Source organism: Bison bison, unplaced genomic scaffold, assembly GCF_000754665.1.
Source record: "Bison bison bison isolate TAMUID 2011002044 unplaced genomic scaffold, Bison_UMD1.0 scf7180017864371, whole genome shotgun sequence".
In the NCBI taxonomy this organism is placed as follows: Eukaryota; Metazoa; Chordata; class Mammalia; order Artiodactyla; family Bovidae; genus Bison; species Bison bison.
In genome coordinates this window covers 7,392,406-7,403,496 of record NW_011494943.1, presented here as the reverse complement: position 1 = coordinate 7,403,496, position 11,091 = coordinate 7,392,406, and the positions used below count along the sequence as shown (strand labels likewise).

General features: G+C 55.1%; 1 protein-coding gene across 1 annotated transcript in view; it reads right to left on the bottom strand.

The window, feature by feature from the left end:
- Positions 1-11,091, bottom strand: part of LOC105000550 (unconventional myosin-XVB-like) — a 25,118-nt gene that overhangs the window by 10,256 nt on the left and 3,771 nt on the right. Inside the window, 20 exon segments of the mRNA XM_010856502.1 lie at positions 21-77; positions 709-802; positions 3,446-3,609; positions 3,844-3,961; positions 4,381-4,505; positions 4,657-4,702; positions 4,790-4,908; positions 5,113-5,190; positions 6,311-6,464; positions 7,357-7,516; positions 7,763-7,915; positions 8,609-8,649; positions 8,724-8,749; positions 8,855-8,999; positions 9,075-9,133; positions 9,231-9,344; positions 10,250-10,411; positions 10,525-10,638; positions 10,792-10,855; positions 11,002-11,076. Of these exon segments, the coding sequence (XP_010854804.1) occupies positions 21-77; positions 709-802; positions 3,446-3,609; positions 3,844-3,961; positions 4,381-4,505; positions 4,657-4,702; positions 4,790-4,908; positions 5,113-5,190; positions 6,311-6,464; positions 7,357-7,516; positions 7,763-7,915; positions 8,609-8,649; positions 8,724-8,749; positions 8,855-8,999; positions 9,075-9,133; positions 9,231-9,344; positions 10,250-10,411; positions 10,525-10,638; positions 10,792-10,855; positions 11,002-11,076 (2,068 nt within the window).

The window sequence follows — 11,091 nt, the reverse complement described above, 5'->3', positions numbered from 1 at the left end:
CCAGCTTCCAGACCACCTACCATGCTTGGCACCGTCTCGAAGGCCCCGATGCTGTGCCAGATGTGCCGATGCCCAAGCTGTTGGAGGAGATGAGGGAGGAGGTGGTGTCCCCGTGAAGTGTCACCCCGAGCTCCCTCGAGGTTCCTCGCCGACTGGGCAGTTCAGCTGACCCCTCCTCCTCCCAGGAGGCCTGGGCACCAGTGGAACAGGTGTGGATGGACCCCAGGGGGCTGGCGTCTGCCCCCTGCCCTCCAGAGCCCTCACCAGCTGAAGTGCTGTGGGTTTCACTGCCTGTCTGCCAGGACTGGGAAGAGGGCAGGAGGAAGGGAAGAAATGGTCCTTGGGGAACAAAGTCCAGGCAGGGAGGGGCAGGAGAGGGAGCTGGCGTGTAGGCATTGACCTTCGAGCTGCTTTATGGCCCTCACATCGGAGTCATCGGGCAAGACAGGGAGCAGCCCAAGGGGCCCGGAGGGGATGGAGGCACCCCAGCCGGCAGAGAGAGTCAGGCCCTGGCGTGAAGGAAGGTGATGAGCTCCCAGAGGCCCTAGGCTGCTCTGGCCAGGCAGCGGTGGTCCCCGAGGCCCCGCCCCTCGTGTGGCTGGGCGTGGAAGGTGGTCACTGTCGTCATTCGGCCAGCTGGACGGGCAAAGGCTGGCTTGGCTTCTCCCCTGAGCACACCCCAGGCAGCACCCCACCCGTGGGCTTCACCTGTGGTCTCCGCCGTCTCCAGAGCAGGGGCCGGGCCGCCAGCACGATGGTGTTCAGCTGCCCCAGAGCTGCCCGCCGCCGGAGGTACCGCTTCCTGGAGGCCGGGAAGGGGGCCGGTGAGGAGTCCACGATCACACCCAATACCCGGATCCTCCGAGTCAAGACATGAGTGTAAAACCAGAGCCCAATGAAGCGCCCGGCTGCCTAACAAGCAACGGGGAAAGGACAGGGCAGAAGAGCAAGTGAACCCAGAGGCTGCTGTACACACAGGGCTGAGGCCTGAGGCTCTGGAGCCAGCCACCCAGGCGCCTTCCTCTACTGTTTCGTCACAGCAGTCTTGGATAAGGTCTTTACCTCTCTGGGTTTTTGGGGTTTTTTTTGGACATGCTCGTGGCTTGTAGGATCTTAGGTCCCCAACCAGGGATTGAACCCACACCCTTGACAGTGAAGTGCTGAGTCCTAACCACTGGACCGCCAGAGAATTCCCTACTTCACCTCTTCGTGTTTTATTTTCATCACCTCTAAAAGGAGAATTAGTGGACTGTCTGCTCCACAAGAAGATGAAATGAATTAAGAGGTGTGTTTGGAATAGAGTCTGGCACATTACTATTTAAGAAACAGAACTTTTTTTCCCCTCCCCCCAAGAAGAACTCCTAAAAATGAAAAAAATTACATCTCTGGAAGTCTAGTAGATCCCTGAAGAGACAATATCTTTGAGAATTTTCCAGATATAAGAAAGACCAGACTCCTCAAGGAAGCAGCCCTGAGCATGATGAATATTTAAAAATTAATCTATACACACTACTATATATGAAATAGATAAACAACAAGGATCTTATTTTTTATTGAAATATATTGGTTTACAATATTGCTGGTATATAGCAAAGTAATTCAGTTACACATGTATACATACATATATATCTATATATAGAATACAGAATAGAATAATATTCGCTATCTTATAATTACCTATAGTGGAAAAGAATCTGAAGAAGAATATATAGACAGATATACAGGCATGTACATATTTGTAACTGAATTACTTTGCTATATACCTGCAACATTGTAAACCAATATACTTCAATAAAAAATAAGTCTACAGCTTTTTTTTATATCAAAGTACACTATCAAGAGAGGAGACTAAAAAATAAATAAGAGAGAGGAGACTGCTTGTAAATCAAATATTTGATAAGAGTTTAGTATCCATAGTATATAAAGAATGCCTACAACTCAATAAGAAACAAACCACCCAATTAAAAATCAAGCAGAGGACTTGAATAGTTGTTTCTCCAAAGAGACATACAGATGGCCAAGGGGAACATGAAGAGATGCTCAGCATACTAGTCGTTAGAGAAATGCAAATCAAAACCACAATGAAATGCCACTTCACATCCACTAGATTGGCAATAATTTAAACAGCAGAAAATAACAAGTCTCGGCGAGGATGTGGTGAAACTGGAAGCTGCACACACTGCTGGTCGGAGGCTGAAACGGTGCGGCCACTATGGAGAACAATCTGGCAATTCCTCAAAAAGGTAAAGACAGAATTACCAGATAACTTGGAATTCCGCTCCAAAGTAAAGACCCCAAAGAACTGAAAGCAGAGATTTGAACTGTGCCTGCATGCTCATGTTTATAGCAGCCTTATTTGCAATAAACCCAAAGGCAGAAACAACCCACACGCACATTCAACAGACACATGGATAAACGGCTGTGGTCCACTTACACAACGGAACAATTTCCAGGTGTAAAAAAATATACAGTGTTCTGACACATGTTACAAAAGGGACAAACCCTGAAAATATGCTTAGTGCAATAACCCAGATGTAAAGGGAGATATTGTATGAGTCAACTTAGATGACATATCTAGAACAGGCAAATTCACAGAAGCAGAAATTATCCTGGAAGCTACCAGGGGCTGGAGGGAAGGAGGAGTGGGGTATGATTGTTGAACGGGTACAGAGTTCCTGCTGGTGATGAAACGATTTGGAGGGACTTCCCTGGTGGCTCAGACAGTAAAGAATCTGCCTGCGTGCAATGCAGGAGACCTGGGTGTGATCCCTGGTCAGGGAGCTATTAATAGATTCCACACACCACAACCAGCGATCCTGCATGCTTCAATTAAGACCCACTGCAGCCAAAAGAAAGAGAGAGAGTATTCTTGCTGCAGAGTGCAGAATGGACTAGAAAAAAGGACAGTTGGACTTTCCTGGTGGTCCAGTGGTTAAGAATCTGCCTGCCAATGTGAGGGATATGGGATCCAGGAAGATCCCACGATCCAGGGATCTCCCTGGTCCAGGAAGATCCCACATACCATTGAGCAACTGAGCCTGTGAGCCACAACTGCTTAAGCCTGCGTTTGTACTCTAGAGCCCGCGCTCCGCAACAAGAGAAGCCACGGCCACGAGAAGTGTTGCAGCACAACGAAGAGTAGCCCCTGCTTATTGCAACTAAAGAAAACCCACATGCAGCAATGAAGACCCAATGCAGCAAAAAAACAACAAAAAACACCAGTCAAGGAGTCAAGACAGCAGGTTTGAGTGCCCTCAGCAGGTAATGAGCTCCTCGTGGCTGGGGGCATTCAAGAAGAGACAGCAGAGGTACGGGCAGGGGTGTCGGGAAGAAGAGTCCAGTGCCGATGGGATGCGGGCAGACAGGCTTGCCTCGAGGCCCTATGTCTCCCAGAGCCTGCCCCGCCACGTTGAGGAGGCCTATAGTCTCAGCGCCCCCCACACACCTGGCCCGGAGCCCACGCACACGAGCCTGCATCCGCAGCAGGAGGCGGAGGCGCTGGTGGGAGATGCAGACGCGGAGGCCTCGGTGCAGGGTCAGCAGGGCCTGGGCGTGCTGCTGGGCCCGGCACTGCTCCAGCTGCTGCCAGCCCGGCTCCCGCAGCAGTACCTGGGGGCAGAGGTGTGGGCTGGAGGCAGGCCAGGTGTGCAGGCAGGGACCACCCTGCCCTTCTCCTGAGGCCTCAGCCTCCTTCCAGGCAACCCGTTCTCCTGGGGTGTCAGGGACGCCCAGCCCACTCTGTCTCCCCGCCACCTGGAAGGACCCCCAGATTCTGAGAGGATCCCAGAATGCTCCTCCCACTTGCCAGCCCTCCCTGCCTCTCTGCACACACACACCACCCACCTGGGTGGCTCCCAGGTGACAGAGGGGTGACTCAGCCGCCAGCACCTGGTTCAGGATGATGCCACACCTTTCCCGGTCAGAGAGCTCACCCTGCTCCTCTGTCCCCAGGGCCCGGAACCTGCCCAGGGATGGATAACTCAAGTCAGAACAAGCACATGAGCACCTCTCCCCACACTCATTTGATCCTCGAGCCCCTTGGGTCCATTCAGTCTGTAAGTCATTCAACAATGATTATGGAAAGCACCTACTAAGTGCCAGACACCCAGGAGAGTTTTGCTAAGAGGAGGAGAGGTGCATAAATGCACAGAGGCATGAAGAGGCATGGGGGTGACGAACAGTGGAAGGAGACACAGATGGAGGGAGAGAAGGAGAGAGACAGAGAGTGGAAGAAGGGAGGACTGGACAGCCGGCCCAGGGTCCCTGGGAAAGTGGGTCCGTCTTCCCCAGAAGGAGCCCCAGGTCCTCCAGCCACTCCAGGTGGGCCTGCCTAGTGAGTCTGGCCCTGAGGTGCCTGCTTCCCCCCATCCCGGGCCCTACCTGTCCAGGAAGGCCTGGAAGGGCAGGCAAATGGGGAAGTTGGCGCTGCGGGTACACACTGCCTCCAGGATGCCTGCCTGGCGCAGTTGTTCTGCCACATGATCCACGTCGAAGAGGCCTGGAAGCTGTGGCCAGGCAGTGCAGCAGAGCCAAAGACATGGAGTCGAGGGGCTCACAGCCATGGGGAGCACGGGGCAGGGGACGGGAGTGGCGAGGGTGCTGAGAGGGCAGGGCAGGGACGGGAGGGCTCTGCGGCCAGGTTCTGGGAGGGCTCACCTTTCCTGGATTGGGGTTGAGGCACTGGATGAAGCAGACATGGCTCCTCGTAGGTGGAAAGGGGAGTCACGTGAGCACAGACTGGCCCCCTATTCAAACTCCCGGGGGTCAGGTGTGGGGGCACTATTCTCACCTGCCCAGCTGGGCTAGGAGGTCCCCCAGGGACTTCTGGAAGCGAGCGGCCAGCGTGGGTTTGCCCCGTCCTCCCCCAAACTCATCAGGCTCTGCTTCCTGGAACAGGCAGCTCACCAGCTACGGGGGGAGACAGGGACTGCGGTGGCTCGCCAGGCCTGTCCATAGCCCAGCCTGCTCCCCGTCCCCACTCCCTGGGGCGCTGCGGTGGGTCGGCCAAAGGCTCAAGGTGCCAGGATCTTGAAGGCCAGCCCCTTGGGCAAGACTGTCTGGGCGAGGAGGACAGAACAGGGTCGGGGGGTACAGGACGGCCAGCAGGGGCACCTGCAGCTGGCTCTGGGCAAGCATCTCCACCACTGCAGGGTCAAGACGATCCCAGTTTCTGTTTAGAAACTTGTGAACCTGCGAGAGACAATGTGAGGCGGGGAGGGGACGTCAAGGAGAGAAGGCGGGTGTGGAAGCCAGTCCCTTCGGCAAGTGACCCAGCCTCTTCCCTCTGTTAACAGTCCAACTTCAAAGGTGGCCTTTCATCTCACACCATGTACCAAAATCAACTCAAAATAGAAGGATCAAAGACCTAAATGTAAGACGTGAAACCATAAGACTCTTAGAAGAAAACAAAGGGAGAAAGCTTCATGACACTGGATTTGGCAAGGATTTCCTGAATAGACACGAAAAGCACAGGCAACAAAGGAAAAATAGCTGGGTTTCATTAAAATGAAAACCTCTTGTGCATCAGAATATAGTGTTGAGAGTGAAAAGACAGCCCACAAAATGGAAGGAACTATCACATATCAGATAAGGGATTAATATCCAGATTAATATGCAGAACTCCTACAGTTCAGTTAAAAAAAAAACAACACAATTCAAAAATGGACAAAGGACTTGAATAGATATTTATCTAAGAAAAATACACAGATGACCAAGGAGCACATGAAGAGATGCTCAACATCATTAATCACTAGAGAAATGCAAATCAAAACCACAATGAGATACCACTTCCCACCCACAAGGATGACTTGTTCCACCCCAAACCAGTCACCCAAATATGCCATTTATACCACGCCCCGACCCCCTGAAACTCTCCTCCTGGGTAGGTGTGCAGTCATCATGAAACTCAGAAGGGGAAGAGGAGGTCTCTTTACTGAGTACCTCAGACGTGCCAGGCACCTGTCTCACCACTTCCATGTAATTACATCAATCCTCAGGACAATACTATAGGACAGGTTCCCCTTCCCATTTTACAGATGAGGACAATGGAGGCGCAGAAGGAGAAGCAGACTCCCTGAGGTCATCAGAGCCAGGTCCCATGCATACGCTCTGCCCCTCTGGGTCTGGAGGGTCCCAAGACCTTGACTCCCCCATCCCACAATGCTTGCCCAGAGCTCAGTGATCATGCCCTAGGAGAGGCAGAGGGGCCCAGGCAGAGAGAGATGGTTAAAGCCTTGGAAGATGCCTCCCCACACTTACCCCGCTCACCCGTCAGGTGACTCCCCAGGGTCACTCTGCCCTCACCCGATACCTGGTAGGTGACAGGCCCGGCATAATGTCGCACGGTGAAGATGGGAAGGGGCAGCTGGGGCTTGGTGTAGCGCGGGTGGTCGCCATGGTGATAATGGCACTTCTGCAGGAAGGTGTGGTCCGTGGCCTGATGAAAGGAAGAGATGCTCAGGCCTCTGCAGGTGTGGCTCCCCTGGTGGGGCTGTGCCTCTCTCCCCTGCCCCACAAAACCACAGCACTGAACACACGGTGAGCTTCAGTTTGGTCTCCGAGCTTTTTTAGGAGGTCGCTCCATATCTGAGTCTTTATAAAGGGCACGACCTCTTTCCCAGGGACTATTTTGAACGATCAAGAAAAAACACGGAAGACTTGCACACCTCAGTCAATAAGATTTGGCAGCTTAGAGACGTTTGATAAAATTATTTAAAACAAACGGGTCTGGGGGATTTGAAGGCAGTTTTGGCAATGACTCCTGGGAGTCTGGTCTCACAGTTACAGGTGTTTCTGAGCAAGTTTTTCAAAGATACTCTTAAGAACCCATCCAGGGACTTCCCTGGCAGGCCAGTGGTTAAGAGCCTGTGCTTCCAATGCCAGGAGTGTGGGTTTGATCCCTGGTCAGAGAAGTAGGATCCCATATGCCGTGTAATGTGGCCAAGAAAATAAAAAAGGGGGAAGGATACAGTACATTTAAATGAAACATTAAATAGATGGGATGTGTTTTTTTTTTTAAAGATTCACATATAAAAAAGTCATCCAGTAAGAGGCTATTTTATGGAGTTTAAGAACTTATAACAAAGACTCCTGATGAACCCCCAAGCCCCTCGCGCAGACTGCAGAGTCTGCACCACCTGGCCCCTCAGGCACGATGGTCCCCCTCCTGAAGCGAGGACTCTCAGAGAGGTCAGCATTTCACTCAGGGTTATCCGGAGACTAGAGATCTGAACCCAGTGTGGCCACTGCCTTCCCAAGCTGTGCTGAGGGCCTGCGGGCAAGGTCCCAAGACCTCAGACTTCATTTCTCCCCTGAGAGGCACTGCTGGCTCTGGCTTGGTCACCAGGCACCCCCCACTCCTTGTCCCCCAACACGAAGGGCTCACCTGGGACAGCCATGTCTGGGCATCCAGGATACTCAGGAGGCTGTGTGGCTGGTCTACCAGGAAGTCCAGGCAGGACTCCTGTGGAGCCTGCGGGATGGGCACCCAGGGTAGCAACTCCCTCCGACACTCCTCCTGGGAACAGCCAGCACTTGGTTTGTGGAGATCACCCGTGTCCATGGGGGGCCTCATCTGAGCCAGAGTAGGGCTGACCCTCCCATTATATAGATGAGTAAACTGAGGCTCGGAAGACTGAGACGGCCTACAGCAAGGGGGCTCTGGGGCAGGGCTCTCAGTGCAGTGCTCTCTCTCCCCCAGGAATGGCCTCTGTTCTAGGAAACAGCTGGGCATCCCCAGCCTCCTCCAAGCCCAGTCCCATACCTCCTCCTGGGCCAGCAGCAGCCGATTGCACCACAGCTGCAGGTGCTCGCTGCCCAGGTTGTTGTACAGCTGCTCCAGACCGTTGACCCGCAGGGCCTGGGGGCACGTGAGCAGTGAGGTGGGCACCCACATGAGGTGGGGGGGCCAGGGCAGCTAGGGGGGCCAGCACACAGGCCTGGTGCCCTTCTCCCTGCTCCCACCGCTGCCCACATTCTCCCAGCACCAGGCAGGATGCTGCCCCAGGGCTGATGCTGCCACCTCCAGGGTCAAGTCCAAAGACCCTGGCCTAGTGTGCGGCCGCCTCAGTGCTGCCCCAGCCCCAGTTGGGCCTCCCCTCCAGCAAGCTGTCCCCCTGCCTTCTGCCTCAGCACTGCTGTGAGCCTTCAGGCATCTGATCACAGCCATCCTGTGGTCTGGAAGGCACCTTTTCCTACAGCCTAGCTCAGGGACCATCCGAATGCCACATTCTCATAAGCAGAGTTCCAGGCTGCTGCTCCCAAGAAGCCTTCCGGGAGTCCTCCTGTTAGAATTCCAGGCTCCTTCCTCTGTGCCCCCAACACTTGACCAGCAAGCCTAGCAGAGCCCCTGCTTCATGCAGCTTTGTACAGAGTTTTGTACATGCTCTAAAATACACACAAATGTGCATATGAATATACATAAACACATACAGGTGCCGTGGAGAGGAGGCAAGAGCAGAGGACAGTGACCGGTGCCCATCTCATCCCTCCTCCCTGGCCTGAGGGGGCCGGATATTCTGGGAAGGGGTGACGAGCTTATGGAAACTCAGGGTGATTTGTGGGAGTCCCTTTCTCCCCCCGCCTGTTGGACACAGGAAGTGAGGCTGACCAATCCTGGGGTCTTTCACCACCTCAAGGCTCCATGAGACTCTGCAACAAGGCCAAGCAGCTAGGACTCTCCAGAGGTGATATCATGACTGGACGGGGCAGACGGCTGCACCTACGGAGCCTGCAGTGTCTCATGGACCATCTTACGGTCAGAGAGGCAAGCAGTGCATGAGTGTGCCCCACAGAAGAGCTGCTGGAGTCCCCAGGAATATCCAGGATGAGGTGGACACCCCTTTCTGGGCCCCACCCTCAGGGTGACCTCAAAGCCGTAGACATCGATGACAGTGATGGTAACCGTGCTGCCTGCCTCCACAGGGGACGCCAGCCGCGCGTTGGCCATCCTCAGAAGCCAGGTGAAGAGCCGTGCGTACAGGGCCTTGGCCAGGGTGTCCCTGGGGGCACGGTGAGTGAGCCCTGTGCAGCAGGGGCCAGGCCCACTCCCAGCTCTCTCATGTCCCCAGGGCTACCTGGCATCGATGGCGCTTTCCACGGGCAGGGATCTCGAGACCTGGCCATAGGGTGTCTCCTGAGGGCAGAGAATGTGCAGCTGGTGTGCCAGGCCCAAGGCCCACCCCGGGGCTCCCCAAGCCTTTGGGTGGTCTGCTCAGGACCCCCAAGCTCACCGTGACCCTCCGGGTGACTGCTCCCTCCAGGCGCTCGGGTGGCACCTGCAGCAGCCGGGCTGCAGCATGGATCTCGGCCCAGCTGGACACGGCGGCCACCTCCTGGAACTCCCTCTGGACGGAGGCGGGAGGGAGGAAGGAGCACTCTGCTTGTGGACTGGCTGCTTCCCATGGACGGGGGCAGCGCCACGCTCAGACCGGAAAGGTGCCCGTGACCCAGAGGTAGACCTGGGTGGGCGGGGGGTGGCTAGCTCTGGAGTCTGAGAGCCTGAGTGTGAATCCGACTTTACCTCTGTGCTAGCTGGTGGCCCCGACCAGTCTCTTCCTCTCTCTGAGCCTCCACTGTCTTGTCGTTAGAGGGGAAATAATAAGCTTTATATGACGGTGTTCTCAGGAGCACTAAATGGACTTCCCTGGTGGTCCAGTGGCTTAGACTCCATGCTCCCAATGCAAGGGGCCTAGGTTTGATCCCTGGTCAGGGAACTAGATCCCTCATGCCATAACTAAGAGCTGGTGCAACCAAATAAATATTAAAAAAAAAGAAACTCTATGTAGGGAATTCCCTGATGGTCCAGTGGTGAGGACTCTGCTCTATCACTGCTGAGGGTATAAGTTTGATCCCTGGTTGGGGAACTAAGATCATGCAAAGTGCTCGGTGTAGACCCCCCACTCAAATACACACACACACACGTGAAGTCCCAGGTACATCATAGCCGCTCAGTTAACACCAAGCGCCCGTCTTAGGGTGGGGCCTTAGTGGGATGGGATTAGTATAGAGGCAGAAGACCCTAGTCTCAGTTTTCTTGTTTATAAGATGGAAATCCAGAACCACTACAATATTGTAAAGTAATTAGCCTCCAATTAAAATGAATAAATTTATAAAAAAAAAAAAAAGATGGAAATCCATCCACTTTCCGGGACAGCAGTGAGGCCCTGCGGGTGGCCTCCTGCACTCTGAGGTTACCACCGGTGATGCAGACGAGCCAAACCACCAAACCAGCACCTCCATGGAAGCTCACCTCTGACGAGGAGAAGCAGATGTTGCCCAGCTGCAGGACGGAGGCCAGCACAGCCCAGACGGCGGTCAGCTCCTCGGTGCACAAGCCCAGCGCCTGCAGGGCCCTCACCAGTCCTGTGAAGTCCTGGGCATCGTCCTTGCCCTGGAGCCTGCAGGCGCAGCCCTGCCAAGCACAGCAGAGCTCGGGGTGAGGGGCCTGCTGAGCCTCCCTCAGCCTCCCTCGCCTAGGCCCTGAGCAGGCCCTGTCACCCGGCACTGGGGAGCGCCTCCCCTCACCTGGTTGAGGTAGTAGTAGGTCTCTGGCCCCTGCAGGGAGAGCTGCTCTCGTTCCACGGGGTCCAGCCCCGCCAACAGCTCATAAAAAACATGGAAGCTCCGCTCAGCCTGGGCCTTGGGGGAGAAGGACTGGCTTAGGGGGAGCGGCAGCCAGGTCTTGTGCCCCGGGGAGCAAGGACAAGCCCCCGGGGGAAGGCAGGCCAGGGGAACGAGGGGTCACAGCGCCTCCCTCTCCCCTGCGCTGGGAGCAGCGGGCCGGGGTCGTACCTGAAACACCACCCTCGAGGTCTCGAGCAGGTGATGTGACACAGAAGCACCTACGACGACCCCACTGTGGGCACAGGACACAGTGAGGGTGCCCAGGGTACACGCGGCCCAGGGCCCACCGAGGGCTGGACCCAAGGGTGGCAGTCTCGGGTTCCCAATCTGGGGAACCGGCCGTGGGTGCCCCTGCCCACCTGGACCCCCGTCACTCACTGCTGCAGGCAGAGGCCCAGGACCTGGCCGAAGCGGCTGGCATTGGCGTTGAGGACTGTCTTGGCATGGCCAAAACTGCTGAGCAGGGGC